The sequence below is a fragment of the Cygnus atratus genome, chromosome 3 (assembly GCF_013377495.2).
Source record: "Cygnus atratus isolate AKBS03 ecotype Queensland, Australia chromosome 3, CAtr_DNAZoo_HiC_assembly, whole genome shotgun sequence".
NCBI lineage: Eukaryota > Metazoa > Chordata > Aves > Anseriformes > Anatidae > Cygnus > Cygnus atratus.
This window is the reverse complement of record NC_066364.1, coordinates 23,208,358-23,226,815: the sequence shown is the minus strand read 5'-3', so window position 1 is coordinate 23,226,815 and position 18,458 is coordinate 23,208,358. Positions and strand designations below refer to the sequence as shown.

The 18,458-nt window shown below is 34.3% G+C and overlaps 1 protein-coding gene across 1 annotated transcript in view; it reads left to right on the top strand.

The window, feature by feature from the left end:
• Nucleotides 1–18,458, top strand: part of CSMD1 (CUB and Sushi multiple domains 1) — a 1,150,797-nt gene that overhangs the window by 1,030,106 nt on the left and 102,233 nt on the right. Inside the window, exons 44-48 of the mRNA XM_035542943.1 lie at nt 1,960–2,105; nt 4,388–4,468; nt 4,641–4,754; nt 12,780–12,968; nt 17,178–17,324. Of these exons, the coding sequence (XP_035398836.1) occupies nt 1,960–2,105; nt 4,388–4,468; nt 4,641–4,754; nt 12,780–12,968; nt 17,178–17,324 (677 nt within the window). The remainder of the gene's footprint in view (nt 1–1,959; nt 2,106–4,387; nt 4,469–4,640; nt 4,755–12,779; nt 12,969–17,177; nt 17,325–18,458) is intronic.

The following is an 18,458-nucleotide window of genomic DNA, read 5'->3' as shown; positions in this document are numbered from 1 at the left end:
CAATAGCTAACCTTGGTCCCTACCCCACACAATGTCCAGTTACTTCTCTCTCATAAGTGCTGCAGATAGTTTTACAAAGGGACAGTTTGCACAGAATGTGGGATATAACTTACTCCAGCTGCTCCCATCTCCCAGCTGGTCCACTATTGCTGAACAGGGTGAGTTTTTTCCAGACAGTAATACTAAAATCCAATACTAAAATAGGGAAATTCAGTCAGCTTATAAAAGAGATGCATAACTGTTTATGAACTGCACATTAGCTGCCATTGGTATTTTCATTATCATGGAATTTGTCTCTAATATCCATCATGGGTTGTCCTCTCTGACGTGTTAAATGAAAAGAATGCTGGATTGATGACTTCTCTTTTTCATGCCTAAGCAATTAAATCCTAAAATCCTGTATACTTTTTTGAACTTGTTTGGCTGTAGTATGTGCTGAATTCCTGAACTGTTATATTGAACTGTTTTACAGCTTATTTCTTTCAGTTTCTGATTGCCCATAAATCACAAGCAGGCTTTTTTTAAGAGTTGTTTTCTGAGGTATCAGTGATGAATAGCTCTTGAATTTGCTAGGAGGAGGCTGTTACATGTAATTGTGTTTATATCATTCATATATATACCATTCACTTCTGTACGAAGTGTCAAACCGTAGTATGAAAGAGTTTTTCTGGTTTTGGTGGGTTTTTTTTGGAAAACAAGAAAAAAATTATTTTCTTCTTCCTCAATGGTAATAAGACTTTTAAAATGAAAAGCTAAGTAAATTATCATGTTCCTATTCAGGATTCATTAATTTGACAATTATTTGCAAGGCAGCAAGAAAAAGAAAATACATTTTTATGCCAAGTCAGCTACAGTTTATTTTTTCTTGTTGTCACTGATACTAGAGTTGATTTTGGAAGACTGGATAATCTTGAAAAACTTCTTTGGGGAAGAATAATTCATCTAAATAATATTTTTAAAATGTTGTTACAGCAAAGTAAATACATGACATGCACTCTTTCAAAACTTGAAACCAAGTTTGTCCATACACCAGATATTTCCTTTTAATAAGAGATTATCTTGATAGGTTTGGAATAGACAAAAATGAGTTAATGCTTGGCTTTTTAAACATACAGCTAGAGATGAACAAATATCCCTCTAACTTAAAGATACTGAAAGGTCAAAAGCTAAATGCTTTCAGAGAGCTTCTAGGTAATCTCCAGCTTTCTAAAATACATATCGCAAAGGGTTTTTGATTCAGTTTTGATTCAGTAAATGTAATATAGAAGAAGACCACAAATAGGTGTTGCAGGGCTCCAAAAATTCTTCACTGATAAAAGCAGTGCTTTTATTTATTTATTCTGGCTGTTTAGAGATGAATGTTCTGTGTGATGATACTGAAAATGGAAGCAGCCTGGTATTTTTGTAGTATTTCTCTTTGGGTGTCTATTCCACTATTCAGAAATACACAAACTTTCTTTTTTTTCCACTGTTTTCTTCCCCCTTTGAAGAGATTTTTGATTCTCAGGAATGAATTGAAATGGCAGGCTGAACCTGCAACATGCACACCTCTCTATGCATTAGTCATGAATGCAGACTTGAAGGATCCAGGTCAAAAATATTAGAAATACGATAAGATCTTAAGAGGTTTCTAGATACATTTCTTTTTTCAGGTGATGTATATATGAGAATTTTGGCAGGAACATCCACAGAAAATTTCAAATGTTACAAAGTCTGACAGTAAATTTCTTACCCATGGAAATATAAAAGTTATTATAAAGTACTCTTGGTCTCTCAAAACTTTGTAGAAACATATTGAAAGAGTATTCTGTGTTAATAGAAATAAAAACAATTTCATTCTAAATAATTAGGGAAAGCAGTTTTTACAAAAATATAACATGCATTACAGAGAAAAGAGACTGATAATTAAATGTTAACTATTGTATTTCTTCATCTGATTTTTTATGTTTCCCTTCCTAGGGATGGTCCTGACCATAATTCACCTCAGCTGGGAGTGTTCAGTGGGAACACAGCTCTGGAAACAGCTTACAGTTCCACCAATCAAGTCCTCCTCAAATTTCACAGTGATTTTTCAACAGGAGGATTCTTTGTTCTCAATTTTCATGGTCAGTTTTCTTTATATCATCAGTGTCTAATTACCACAATCAAGTGAATTTTAAAAATATTTCTTAACTATGCGATATAGTGATTAAATAAATTTACTAGGATTATAGGGATTCATAGGTTTGCTACTTTTTTAAAATAATGGTATAAATTTTTAAAAATGTATGTTAAAAAAGGAAATTCATTTGTACTTTTGAATAAACTATGACCTATCTTTAATATTAATCATTGCTGTCTAATATTGTGCTTTCAAATTTTTAATTAATTTGACACATATATTTATTAATTACTTTTATACTTCCATAATAAAATTCTGCACCATCTGATTAATCATAGCAATTATCATGAAAAAGGTTGGTGGGATAGTGTTGGACTATTGCACAACAGCTTTATGTCTAATATCCAGCAAAGTACTATATTCAAAGTTACAGTCAGGGCTACAGGAAATGCACATTAGGCCTCTTAACTCAGACGTAAAATGCTGAACTCCAGTTCTATTTCTAATTCTGAATTCATCCTGATTTTGTATATTAAATGGAAGATTATTGGTGTTCTGGATTGGAATTTAAAAAGATAGGGTGACTTAATTCACCAGGACAGGAGTCAATGACACAGGAAGAGTGTACCTGAAGGTATCAATCTGCATGGAGAAGTCTTTGCAAGATCAGTACTGAGTCTGAATTTTTTTTCTTGTCTGTGATTTTCTCCCAGAAGAAGGACATGATTCATGGTAGCCTAATGTCTAGAGCACTTACCTGAGGAGCAAAGAATAAAGCACCAGGTTTTAGTCATTATACAGGGAACATACAGCTCCCACATTCCAGGATTGTCAAAGCAGCAAACCACAAGGAGTGGTCAGTGAGAGCATTTTCCAGTTTTATGCTGAGGGTGTATAAAGGTGTAGTCAGTCTTTCAGGGTCCATGACTTCAGATGATAAAAAGGAAAGGTAAATAATCTGTCACAATATGTAGTGCATTAGTCTAGCAAGGTTAAAAATGAATGAATCTGCTTCTTTTTCTCTGCATTGTTTATTTACTTTTGCATAATAGATCACTGGCTGAAAATCATGTATACTGTGAACAGTGTCCATGCTTTTAATTGAATTCGAAGCAGTGAGGCTACTAGTGAGAAAACCCAGCAAACTGGGCTTCTTGGAGACTAAGTTGCAGGGGTTTCTATTTTTGAGCCCACACACTGGGAGATGATAGGTGTCTTAGTTCAGTGAAATCAAGGGTATCGCAGGACATGCATATATTTCTCCTGCTTGCTGTCTGTAGCTTAGAAACTTGCTGTCACGTGTCTAAGCAAGTTGTGGAGCTTTTTTCTTGGACGTTCTCCAGGAAAACTATCAGTCTGCATAGAGTTTAAGCTCCTAAATACATTGTTCGTAAGTGTTCATAAATGGGCTACAGAAACTAATGTGGAAGGTAAGGTTAGATTCCCCAGTATCACTTATTTTGTTTCTTTAACTTCTCAAAAATGGCTACCAAGGTACCAGGAGAATTTGTGTTCTTGACTGTGATTTTGTTGCATGAAGAGGAGACTTTTTCTATATTATGTGGAGTCTGATCGCAATCTTAAATCTCTGGCTTAGATTTTTTTTTTTTTATCCAGAAATGGTTTCTTTAGCTGTTGTAGGCGTTCTGCTCCATTTCAGAAACATGTCAGCCATTGCACTGGTCACCTTCGTTGTGAGACAGCTCACAGTTTTTGGAAACAGATTTGAAGAGAAGAGAAAGCATTTTATTTTAAAGGCAGTGACTTTTTTTTTCTTTTGTTTAACTTATAAACACTGTTATCATTGCTGCTTCTTTTTAAAGTAAATATATGCATCTGTACTTCAGAAAGATTAACCCTTAGTTTCTCTAGAATACTTAAATTAAGAATGACAAACCAGATATGTGACAGGTAATTACAGATTTTCCAGGAAATCTAAATAATCTGTGATTAGCCCTTCGACATGCTGCAAAGGCAGCCACATAAAACAGAAGCTTTGTAGCTGCAAATACCTCCTCATAATCATTTAAACTGCATCCAGTTCTGCAATGGATCTATAACCATCTAGGCAGTGTAGTATAGTGTTTATACTCATAATAAATACTGTTTTGTTTTATATATATAATAGGTAATGTCATGAAATTTAAATTGGAAAATGTTGTAACTGAGAGACCATGAGTTTTACTGTAGCTTTGGCAATTTGGCAAGTGTAGATATTAAATGAATTTTCTGTAAAATGAATCTTAGCACACCATTATTTAATCTTATTTTCACTTAAATTTGCAGCATATCAGCTGAAGAAGTGCCAGCCTCCACCAATAGTTCCACATGCAGATTTGTTTACAGAAGATGATGACTTTGAAATAGGTGATAAAATAGTATATCATTTTCTTTCTTACGTTTTCACCTGAATTTTAGCTAAAGTAAACTATTAATATATTTCATACTACACCGGAGAGATTGGTGTACTTCTGTTTGATTTTTTTTTCCATTTTAAATTTTAAGATTTTGTTGTTGTTGCTGTTAATAACTCTTCCAGGAGATTTTGCCAAGTACAAGTGCCATCCTGGTTTCACCCTTGTTGGACAAGATATATTAACCTGCAAACTGAATACACAGTTGCAATTTGAAGGATCTTCTCCATTTTGTGAAGGTAAATATATGCTTACACAGACTGTGCGTGATTAGTATGTACCCCCTTTTCTCTTTCTATATATTAAAGGTGAAATTTTGGGGCACTGTATTTTCATCAATGTTTTCAAAGGAAAAGTTTCCATTTATTTCTTCAGTATCTAAGAAATGCACACAACTTCAAACTGGTCTCTAAAATTTTTGGACAGACATTCAGTACTTTAGAATCAAAAGACAAGTGGATTGACTGGCAAAGGCACTGAGCATCACATGTATATTTAAGGAGTAGTCTCATTAACTACACTACCATTGAAACACTTATTTTTAATATTCCTTTAAATGATTTATCATTGTTTCACAGCAAATGAAAGATTTCTTTTCTCCCCTGAAGAGCTTTAAATATATGAATTTAAATTAAGCTTCCAAAATAAAATAATCATAGAATCATAGAACGGCTTGGGTTGGAATGGACCATAAAGACCATCCAGTTCCAACACCCCACCATGGACGGGGATGCCACCCACTAGGTCAGATTGCCCAGGGCCCCAGTACAGATTGCCTTGAACACCTCCAGGGATGGAGCATCCACAACTTCTCTGGGCAACCTGTTCCAGTGCCTCACCATCCTCTGAGTGAAGAATTTCCTCCTAAATAAGAAATTATTTTCTCTACTTTAACAATATAGTGGCATTGTACAACAAAGACACATGAAAAATGTGTTCTGAAATATGTAGCAAAATTCAGCTGTGAACTTCTGTCTCTAAAGAGCATGCTCTTCTTTAGGCTTAATTTCCTGAAGTAATATACAATTGATGCTTAATTTCCTGAAGGTTTATAGGATTTTTCAAGGCTGTCCTCCCTTCTGATAAAATGTTTTAATCTGTTAGTTAGTTTCAAAGTTCCTGTATGATTCACGAAAGCAGAAGACATAATTAATAGAAACAAAAAGTACAAATTGGTACCCCTATCAAAGGAAAACACTGCAGCACAAACTCAGTATTTTTAGACAACAGGAAATACATATTTTTCCAACTGAACTACAGAAAAAGCTGTATTCACTGCTTGCTTTTTGTTACACTTGGGAAACCAGAACTGTAGATGATGTCGTAAGAAACCAGATTTCACCAAACATACTGCTCAGGAAATTACTTCTTTTAATAAAGTAATTACGAATCAAGGTTCTCTAATGACTTATAATTTCACTGAGTTATTTAGTCAGTGGTATATTTGCTGTAAGATAATATAGTCAGAATGCAATAATTGCACTGCAAATCCAGCTTTCAATTTTAAGTTAACAGTAAAAGCAGTAATTTAACTCTTGGCTGTTTCAATGTTTCAACTGAAGAATTCTGTTAAAATTCAGGTAAAAACTACAGAGACGTTGGGAGTTTCTGATAATGATTTGTCATTTGTTAAGCACAGGGGAGTAGTTGATTTCCAACAGTTGTGTCAGCTAAATGAAACTCAGGACTTTCTCTGATGGTAGAAACACTCATTTCTGTGCAGTTCTTTGAGACATTCCAGACGAATACTAGCAGCTCTGTACTTCCCTCACAGAATTCATAAATTTTGTGACTTTCTTCCTTTCCTCATATTATTTATTGTTTTTCAGAACAATCCTATATATTAAAGTTTCTCAACTTTTACTATTTAACAAGTTGTTCCTAATTGATTATTAGACATCTTTAATACACATGATTTTTCATTAAAAGGATTAAATAATACGGTTCCTGCTGATGAGTAGGTTTACCAACTGGTAGTGGCTTTTAGTCTTGTATTCTTTTGATATGAATACAGCAGAATTAATGGAGACAACATCAAATGAAATCACCTGGTAACAAAAAAAATAAATAAATAAAAAATAAAAAAAAATTGGGGAGGTTCAGAGACAAAAGGCAATGGAACCAGAGGCATTAGAGCAAAGATTTTGGCACAGTTATTTTGAACAGACTTAAGAGAGGAGTTCCTTTAGCTGACTTGGGATGCAGCTGGCTTCCTTTCCTCACATGAGCTGTTTCTTTAAATACATTTCATTTTCCTTTCTGAAAAAACAAAACAAAACTCTCCAATATTGTCTCTCTGTGCAAATTATTATTACTGTGGAGATAAATGTTGAACTGAAAGCCTATTTTATGATAACACCCTAGCTGTTTATCAGTATTTCTTCTAGATCATGTGAAATACTGGTAGGTCACTTAAAAATGTGTTTTCAATTGCTATCTTTATGTTGTTTACTCATAAGTAAATATATGAATGTTCTCACGTAGCACTTTGATAACACTGTTTCTTTAAACAATATATGTTATTCATATATAAATTCATATATAAATTTTGTTGTAACTATTCATTTTAAACTCTTTTTAAAAAACCTATTTAATTAGGAGATTTTAATATATCAGCAGATATATTAACAAGACAGAAATCTCCAACCTGAGGGTAGTAAATACAAAATCCAGAGGGATGATAGGTTGAAAGAACATTGATCTCATGATAGTAGAGTATTGCTCACTAACACAGTAGAGTTTAAGCATGTGTATTGAGGATTCATCTAGCTTTGTCAGTATGTGCTAGGGAAAAAATAAATGAAATAGTGAACCATTTGAACAGTTACCTGAGGGTGACCTCTTACTATTCTTTTAGTCATTTACTTATGGCTTTAAATTTTAGTGAAGGATTGACTGATTTAACTGCTATTGTTATTACTCATTTCTGCCAATGGGTATATGTATATTATATATGATTTTGATAATATTTTTATCTCTTTGGGGATCTAAAAAGTCAGTTACTTGTTACAAAGAAGTAAGTGTAATCGATACTTTCAATAAACAGAATATGTTTGTGTCTTAGATAAAGACAAAAGATTTTTGAATCACCAGAAATATAAAATAAGGTGTTTTGTTTTTTTTTTTTTTCATTTTAGCTATGGAAGCAGCATCATTATACAGTTTTTCTGTGGCTGAAATGACAATTCTTGGATAACTTCTTGTAAAAAATCAAAATCAAATATTAGGGCCAGTTTTCTCGAATGTTTTCATAAATGACTTAAATGTAGGACTTGAAGGTATACTGAATAAGTTTGCTGATAACACTAAATTGGGAAGAGTGATTGATTCCACTGAGGGTGGAGAGGCCTTGCAGAGAGATCTTGACTGGAGAGCTGGGCAATCACCAACAATGTAGAGTTTAACAAGAGCAAGTGCCAGATTCTGCACCTGGGAAGGGGCAACACTGGATATATGTACAAACTGGGGGATGAGAGGCTGCCCCACCGAAAAGAATCAGGGGATTTTGGTCAACAGCAAGTTGAATATGAGCCAGCAGTGTGCCCTGGCAGCCAAAAGGTCCAACCGTACCCTGGGGTGCATCAGGCACAGCATTGCTAGCTGGTCAAGGGAAGTGGTTGTCCCACTCTGCTCTGTGCTGGTACAGCCTCGCCTCAGTTACTGTGTGCAGTTCTGGGCACTACAGTATAAAAAGGACATAAAACCATTAGAGAGTTTTAGAAAGGAGGGCTGTGAAGATGGTGAGGGGCCTAGAGGGCAAGATGTATGAGGAGCAGCTGAAATCAATGGTATTGTTTAGCCTTAAGAAGAGACTGAGGGGAGGCCTCATGGCAGCCTGCAGCTTCCTCACGAGGGAAGCGGAGAGGCAGACACTGAGCTCTGCTCTCTGGGGACAGCAACAGGAGCCGAGGGAATGGCATGGAGCTGGGACAGGGGAGGGTCAGGCTGGATGTTAGGAAATGGTTCTTCACCAAGAGGGTGGTTGGGCACTGGGACAGGCTCCCCAGGGCAGTGGTCACAACACTGAGCCTGTCAGAGTTCAAGACGCATTTGGAAAACACTCTCAGACGTAGGGTTTGATTCTTGGGTGGTCCTGTGTGGAGCCACGAGTTGGACTCAGTGATCTTTATGGGTCTCTTCCAACGCAGGAGATTCTATGAGAAAATCTCATCCTATTATCATAAAAGCAACTTTCAAAGCAGGTACATCTTCTAGCAAATGTTAAACTTTCTTTTTTCCCCTTCCTGCAATCACTGTTCTTAGTTCTGGCACACAGTTTCTCATGGTTTTTATAGTTCTACTGCTTTAAAACTAGCAAGATAATAATATGTTTTTTAAAATAATGGGTTAGCTTACAGATGGAACTTTGTATATTTGGAGGCCAATTAAATTATAAGTTCTAATCATTTATATCACACCAAGACCTGTGTTCAGAAGGGTTTAAAATAAGAATGACCAAAAATTTTTACACCAACCTACTGAGGTTAAGTTGGAACATTCCAGCCTGTACTTCCTACCAAGTAACAACAGGAAAAGAAACAATTGATAACATACTGGATCAGACCAGAAATCCATATATGCCATGTTCCATCTCTGGCAGTGGCGGATAATGATATAGCAAAGAGCGTAAGATCATTGCAAGTATGAAGTAAATTCAAGACTTCAAAAACCTGTGTCTAAGCCACTCACTTCTTTGTATTGTGAATCCTGTAGGGCTATTTCTTCAATGGATTTATTCAATCCCACTTTGAAATACTGCAAATGTTTTAAATACACAATTTTTTGTGGATTTAAATTATGTAATTATTAAATTATGTAACATATGAAGATATTTCTCCTTTTGTCTGTCTTGAACCTTTAACACCTGCTGTTTCTACTTCATGTCTTGTAGTTCTTCTAGTGGAAAAAACAGTAATGAGTTGTCCTCTATTCACAATATTTATGGCATTATTCTACAGACCAGAATATATTTCATACCTTTAATAATTTTTGTCACCCTCCTCAATAACTTTTCCAATTCTACTTTATTTCTTTTGAGGTGGTGGAGTATAGAACTGCATTTATACATTACTATCTGATCCTAATAGACTTGGAAAAATTGCTATTTGCCATGTAATTTGCATTGTTTTTCAAACTAATTTTCTGACTGTCTTCTTGTATTTCTGCATTTTACCAACTGTAGTTTGTGATTGTTTATATTATCTGTATTTGGATCAGGTTCATATTTTTGAAAGATGTCAAAAAACTTTTAATTCTCTTGAGCTGTGCTGTGTCTGTCTACACTATGTTGAGGTAGACACATACATTTATGTGATAGAGAGCCAGATTCTAGAATGCTATATACAAGACAAGTCTGCTGACATATCTAACAGGCAAGAAAAATCAGTCTCTGTGACCACTTGTACATCATTCTGAATTAATGATCTCCAGATCATTAAGTTTTAAGAATGATGTGTTTTCTGCCCCCTTCTCATTTGCACAAATATATTTATCCGTATCTGTTTTTATACATTTTTGTATCCAAGTGCTTTGTTAGTAATCATCTTTGTAAAGTGTGTAGGATTGGAGCAGAAAAAACACATGCTGCTCTTCCAAAATTTTTACTTACTTAACCAAAATAGCTAGTGAAACATGACATGAAACATGTTGAGCTGACATTGTAAGATGTGGTAAAATGGCAAATCGGACTCCCTTCTCTACTGAAGAGGCAAGGCAACTTTCTGCAGGTAAGAATTGGTGCTAATGCAGTGCAGAGTCCTTAATGAGAAAGACACTGCTGCAGAAATTCTGTCTGTTTCTCACCACTTCCCTCTCCTCTCCATCCCTGCCTTTTGTTTTTATTTTTGTGGGTGTTGTGGCTGTCATTTGTACCTTCCAATTTTACTTCACATTTTCACTATATGTGGGATGTTTCAAATACCCTGGATACATGTTCTTTATTCACTTTTTTAAGCCCTTAAACCAGTTCTTCCCAGCTTTCAAGGTTGCATTCCTGTGGTGATCAATAGTTGAACATTTGTAATTTGTGTTTATACCTGTGGAGCCTATGCTGCCATCCTGTCCTTATATTCTCTTTCTATAACTTTATTTACTTTTTTAATTGCTGTTAGGGAAGGGTAGAGATGTAAATTAAAGCATGATGAGCACTGCACAGCAAGAAATATTCTTTTATTGGTCACAAAAAATCACATGTTTATAAAACAGCTACTTGACATTCGGTATAAGGTAGATATCTCTAATCTGACTGATGAAAATACTTAAATTAGAGAGGTAGTACTATTGTCCTAGCATGATAATGATATTTATGAATAAAAAGTGAAATCATAGGTGGAGAAATCAATAGTATTAGAGGTAGGTCAAGAAGCTTAGTCATGCCTTTATCAAAACAACCAAATCAAATTTCTCCAAAAGTCAGGTTAGATAATCTGTTTCTTGGTATGAGTGTTATGCTATCTTGCAGAAGGACTTTTCTCACTGCCCCATCACACTCAATTACATGTCATTGTGTAATGTAAAGATCTCTGTTATTTGCTTTTGTTTTTCTGTAAGCCTTGTCTCTATGTATGAATTCAAACAAACTAACAAATAACAGTATTCTGAATTTATATGTGTAGTTATATGATTAAAAATGAATGTTAAATAGATCGCTTATACCCTCCAATACGCCTGGAGCAGGGTTTTTTGTTTGTTTGTTTGTTTTACTGTTTTTCGTATTATCATGCCAAACCATTTTACAATAGCTACTTATAAAATTCACAGGATGGACTTATAAATAATAATTAAATATTTTCTGGGGCTGAAGTGTTTAAATCCATGTTTGTTTTCACCTGTTGTATGTGTAACATAAAGAACAGAGCACTGTGGAGTTTATTTTTATTCCATTGACAATTATTGATTGATAATACTATTGGAAAATGGACCTGTCCTTTGTTTTACAGATCAAGGTGAAACAGTCTTGCTGTTTCAGTATCTCACTGTCTCAATTTTATGTCTTTAATCATATGAATCTTATAAATGTTCAAGTCTAGCTTCCACCCTACTGATTAAGTCATGTAATCAGCAACTAAGGTATACCCAGGGAAAGCTGGTGAGTAGTCTGTGATAATGGAGAAAGTGAGCCAGCAATGGCTGCTGAAGTGAGCATTACGCATTTGCCACATCACCCACCTGTGCATCCAGCCAACTAAACTGTAAAGGAGCAATACACTGTCTCTCATGCCCCTGAGTAACTGCTGAAATGTCTCTCTCATTATTAGGTACTGAGATATATCTCTTGTGAATGGTTGAGGTTGGAAAGGACCTCTTGTCCAGTCCTGTTTTCCAAAAGTTTACAGCAAAATTCTTGGCTACAACTGAACCAAAATTTCATCTCCAAGTCTGAAGCCTGTAAAAGGCCAACTAGGGGAAACAGCCTGCTTTTTAATGTTTGTTTCTGATAGTTATCTTTTTTTGTTCTTTGGTTTTGGTTTTGTTTTTTCCCCTGGACTATGTCTATTCCCACATCTATTCCCCTGATCATTTTTTTTCTCTTTTTTTTTTTTTTTTAATGTTACTCAGCTTTCCAAAATCCTTTATTTTACACAATTATTTGGATACTTCGCCAGACAATTTCCAGGAACGTATATATATAAAGATATATTTGTGAATCTTACACAAAAATGTAGAGAAAATGTATCAGACCTCAACAGCAAACAGACATGAAGATGTCCATCCTGCATGAGAGGCAAAATATTAAAGAAAAAGTGGCCAACAAAAGATTATTTTAATCAAAACCAGTATTTAGAATATAAAATTTTCAACTGTTTAATATAATATACAGCTATTTAGTATAGTCATATGCAGAGATCATATAAACCGTTGAATACATGGTGAAATAATAATAATAATAATAATAATAAATAGATAAATGATAAATATAAATATATAAATAAATAATAAATTTTACTGGGACTTTTACCTACGTATGGGAATGATCACACCAGTGTATACAGACCTCTTGACTGTAAACTCTTTGGGCTGTGACTCTTTGGTCATGTTTCTGAATGAATGTTTTATTAAGATTGATGTTCAGTTTCATAAATGCAAGGTTTATAAAGCTGATTCTTGTTTCTGTTTGTACTGACAGGAACATGATTTTAACATGTTTTTATTTGGAAACTGAAACTGAAGTATATATATCTAAAAAGTATTATAACTATTTTTTTTAATGAAAATACTTTGTTTCATTGCTATTCTTATTTTTCTTCTTATTGTATCCTTTCTAGCACAATGTCCAGCGAATGAAATCCGTACAGAATCGTCAGGAGTGATCCTCAGTCCAGGCTACCCAGGCACATATCCCAACTCTCAGACTTGTTCTTGGACTATAAAGGTTGATACAGGATATAACATCTCCATCTTTGTAGAAATGTTTCAAAGTGAAAAGCAGTTTGATGAGCTGGAGGTATTTGATGGTAAGAAAGATCCAAATTCTGTCTTGCCAAGAAAGAACAGATATAAAGTCAAGTGGGTCTTGATTTCCAACTGTTGGTTTCATTACACAGCAATACACACGAAATCTAGTCCAGTATTTTTATTACTTTTGCTTTAAATCTAAGTCTGCTAGTTAATGAAAGTTTTTTATAGATGCAGTCAAGAGGCTGTTTAATTTTGTTTGGTATTGTTAGAGGAGGAGCAATAAGCAGCTTTCCTATTAAAGTCAACATCATGCAGTTTTTCTGTACCCTTGGAAATGTATGAAGGTGTCTGAAAGCAGAAGCTAACATGCTGTTTTGTAATGAATTGTTTCTGGGAGAGAAATATTTGTGGGGTATAATTCCATTTGTCCAATTTTGTAAAATTATTTAAGTCCAAATACTCAAATTTGAGTCCAAATACCCACTCTACTTTTTTCCACAGCATAGCAGAACCACTGCTGTATCTTGTTTGAATATATCCATATTAAAGGATTTGGCCATCTGTTTTAGGACAAAGAGTAGAAAAATGACAAAAACTCAATTTCTAGAATGTAGAAGCATTTCTTACTTCATAGCAGTAACCTCTCAAAGGGCCCTATTTAATTAACAGGCTATTCTTATTTTTCTGCTGAATTATGAGCTTATTGCCACTTGTTCTGTTCTCGTTGATTGATGAGAATAGCTGGTCCCTGATAGTTCTTTAATATATTTTTATTCATTTGGAGACTGTTATCACGTCCTCCCTCATTAACCAAGAATATATGATAACTGTGATAGAACTGATTAATATTCACCATGTAAGTTTCATAACATGAAAAATATTAAATGCTCCTATGTTTTGAAGTATTTTTCTCTGTGCATTCTTACTAAGTAACAGGCTTTTAGTGTCTAAAATTATTGTTAAAATAGTTTCCTTTTTTGATAACAGCATTCGGAAAAAGAAAATACAATATTTTTCATTCTTTTAAAAATCCTGGTTCATTAGTTTTGTTTTTCCTTCATAATGTATTTGTTGGTCTGTGTCAGGTTAGTGGAGAAAATAGTCTGAAAAATCTCTGTTTTCCACCACTCTATTTTGTATTTAACATCAAGGCAATGTGTAGTATGCAAGTATGCGTGGGAACTTTCTAGTGATCTGATCACTTTGTTTTCTTTTGAAAAAGTCTTCTTAGATTGCTTAATGCTCCTGACAAATAAATTTTTTTTCTTATGCATTTAAATGTAATGAAATCAGATTATCAATAATAAATCCGAGAGAAGAATTATCACAGTTCCTACATTTTTAAACATTGCCATTTCATGACATAGAACCACATTCTTAAAAATTCATCTCTAGCACAGCTTCACAAGTCATTTTTTCTACCACCTACCAGCAAACTTAAATGAGAATGATAATGGCATATTTATAACCTCTCAATGTAGTGCCATGTAGAGATTCCTGAGCTAGCTCTCAACAAGTTGATATTTAAATATGGCACATTGCAGTGCCTTGCAGAGATACTTGTTTGTGTCCCTGTGGCCACATTAGCAATGTGCTTTGCTAGGCTAATTAGTTCTACATCTCAGCATGATGAGCTAGTTGGGGCAGAAGGCAATGCTGATGTGGCTATACTGTTTCCAGTGATGGATATAACTCAGACTAGCTCGTTCAGAGCTGGCTTAGATATTTCTCTGTATTGTTAAATTTTGCAGATCATATCCCAGAACCTTATGTGGTCTAAAATAGCATAGCTTCATTTAACTTACTATAACTGGTCTATTTACACCAGGTAAAGATATATTCTCAAACTTCACATAGAAATGATATAAAAATCAGCAAGAAAAATTTTAGAGAAATAATATTTGCTGAGGTATAGGCTTCTGATGACCTTATAAGGCAGCTTTGGAATGCAAATGAAAATAGTGACTATGCCTAACTCACCACATTGAAAATTATGGTACTTTTGCAGCTGCATGATGATCAGGATAGACATCCCATTAATGAATCCACCCTGGTCAGCTGAGAACAATAAGCACATTAGCAATAAGCACATTAACCCTTTCTCCATTATCAGTCAGAGCCCTAAGATATCCCATCTATACTCTAAACCAAAGAAGCCATGTATGTACCATGAATATAATTATTAAAGGCTTTTGAACTTGAAAATGCTGTATTCAGTCTGCTAATACTGAATAGCATTTGTTTAATTTGTTTAATACACAAACTGACTTTTTTTTCCCCGAAGAAGCCAACATAATTCTGTCATTGCAGTGAGACAGCAATGCCAACTTTTACCTAACATTCAGGAAAACATTATATGACAGGTCAGCACCCTAGAAGTTTAGTATATTTTTCCCTGTATAGACAAATTCAGAAATAATAATAAAAAATCAAACTCAAGAATACCTGCATCCTGATATTGACTTTTCTGAACATCAGCTGAAGAGCTGTCTGCTTTGGTAATGTCCAGAAGCTGAAACTCAACTTAAGGAAAAATTAAGACTCATTTCTCTGATCTCCCAATGGCTAAAAAATGTGGTGTGGCTATGTGGTATGTGGTGCTGCAATCTAATTTCACCATCACTAGTAAGAAAAGATTATCTCCTCTTTATATGTAGTAGATCTTTATTTGTAATTGTACTCTTGCAGCGCTTTATCTGAGAATTTCTAAACTGTAACGGTACTTTATGAACTGACTAAATTGTATTGAGCAGATTTTACAATGCCCAGGATGAAGCAAGAGATGAAGCAAGAGAAACTAAATGGATTGTCATGTTATAAATCATTATTTCAAGCAAAAATAGGAGTTGACTTCAGCAGTCCTCATTGTCTATCTTACACTGCAATCATCAGACACTAACTCTAACAAAAACCACAAACAAGCCACAAAGAATTTTGATGAGGGCAACCTGTGCCTAAAGCTATGTTTAATTGTTCTTATTTTACCTTATTTACGGTTTATTTATTAATATTTAATTATAGTGTTGTCATTATGGTGACTGAAATGCAGTTCTAAAGCACTGGGATGTTGTCTTATTTTTTATGGTTTTCTGTGCCCTCCCTTTTGTACCTGAAACATCCCAAACAGAAAACTTACTTATTTTTTTACTGGACTGGAAGGGGAGAATGTTGACAGCAATTGTATTCAATTTTTAGGTCTCCTTGGAATCAGTTTTATTTTTATGCTTTCATGCAACATAAGAAGAACTGATCAGGCCGCAGCTGGTCAAAGTCAGCAAAAATGAATGAAACGCCCTCTTTATTTGAAATGTCTGCTGTGACCAAGATAATGTTAGTTGAACTTGGCTTTCCAAAACTTGAAAGACACAGAGTAAACGGCATAGTGAGCATATGAAAGGGAGGAGTTCAGCTGTAGAATAGATAACCTTCATGTTGAGGAAAAGGATATTGATTTTTTTTCCCTTTCATTATATGGCGTTGTGTTATATTATCTGCTCCCAAATCATTACTTGTTATTCTAGAGGTTTATTGTAATGAAGATATCAGTCTACTGGCAGGACACACATACTTTTCAACATCCTTTATTCACCATAAATTAATATTTTTTAACATTGAAATGACACTATAATAATATATGATACTATACTAATGATACTATATAATGAAAATGATACTCTAATAATATTTTAACAGAACTGAGTCCTAATATGTATGTATTGTGAAGTCATAGCACTTGTATGTATGTGTATTCCCCATTGCAACTGTGGTGATTTTATACGTGACAGGTATTATTTAGGTAATATGTTCACTATGTAATATGGTGGTGCTTTAAATTCTACAAGCTGCACAATGTCAAGAAGTTTATAAATTTGCTTCCAGTCACTAGTTGAAAAGGAGCTTAAATACATATTAGATAAAAAAAGGACAAGGAGCAGAAATGTGACCTACTACAGAGTAATTTCTGTAAATATATATATTAAAAAAAAATAAGGTTTCCAGTGATTTTTTAGTGTTTATGGCAAAAACACTCATTGTTTTATATGTCAGCTTGTTTGCATCTGGGTTTCTTATGCTGCTCTCCCATGAAAACCTAAAACTGAACAGACAGTTTAAATAGAGATCTGTTCATTATTTTAATGGCAAAAATATGCCATGCTATTGTTCCCTTAATATATTTACATTCACAACTCAGTTAAAATATGGAAAGGATTGCTTAAACTGCTAGTACTTTAAAACTTCAATGTTTTCTTTATTCATCTCTTAAGGTTCTTCAGGGCAAAGCCCTTTATTGGTTGCTTTAAGTGGAAATCATACTGGACAAATGAACTTTACAAGCAAAATGAATCAGCTGTATCTTCGCTGGTCAACTGATCATGCAACCAGTAAGAAAGGATTCAAGATCCGTTACTCAGGTAACTATTAATGATTTCCATTAAATCATACTTTGTGGGTTAAACATACTATTCATCATCAAATTAAGACTTCTGTTTCTCTGATTATAATACTTTATTATAATGTATATTTTGATGATGCATAATCATCCTGTTGTAAATTCAACACAAGTGCAGAACTTGAACTCTCTATTTTCTCTGAATTTGCCGAAGATCTCCGGAATAATATTTCCCCAATGGATACTTTCCTCTGCAACCTGCTATCTTGTCTTATCAGACCTGGAGCAAGGCCTTTGAATTTAATGGGAGTGATAACCCTTAGATTCACAAAGAAGTACTCATGAGGCAGAATATCTGACCCCAAAATGTTATGCAGTACTCCAACTGCAATTTATCACACAACTATTAGGCTTATAATTTCCTTAAATTGCAGTTAATTTCACAACTCTTATTACTATGTTTGTTATGTAAAAATAAATGGAAAAACAGGAAAAAAAGTCCTTCACTTCTTGAACAGGCAGCATATGAATCTGGTATTTGCAGAAAATATGTAAATAGTCTGTCTAAATAATGTCCTTGTTAAAATTGCATCTCTTACTAAAAACAAAACAACAAAAATCAGTTAGCAATATTGCAGTACTGGATTATACTCTACATGTAGAGATATAGGTTCTTACTCTGCTTGCAGCCTCTTTAACATGTTGTCACACATACCCCTTCAGACACAATGCTCCTAAGAGGCTTGGCTTAAGGATCACTTACATGTTGTAAATTGAGAGAGAGGTGATAATTACTCTGTCTGTTGTTAACATTTGCTTTTTCTGTGTTTGGACTTGATTAACAACGTGTGAATGTGTGAGTGTTAATTTTGGTGGATAAAAATTGTCAGTATAAATTAAGTAGAAAAAAGAATACTGAGGATATTTTAGAAGAATGTTTTACCAAGCATCATATATATCCCATTTAGGCATGGTAAACAGATGCTAAGTGGCATGACATTTAGGGAGATGATTTGCACTGAGCTTTCTCCTTTCCTGTACCATCCATGCATTTGCTGCCTAATCTCTGGAAAATTTCTCATGCTACTGAAAGAGAAGATAAGGGTTAAATTCAAGTACTCAGAACAATAACATGATTATGGTTTGAGAGCTATGA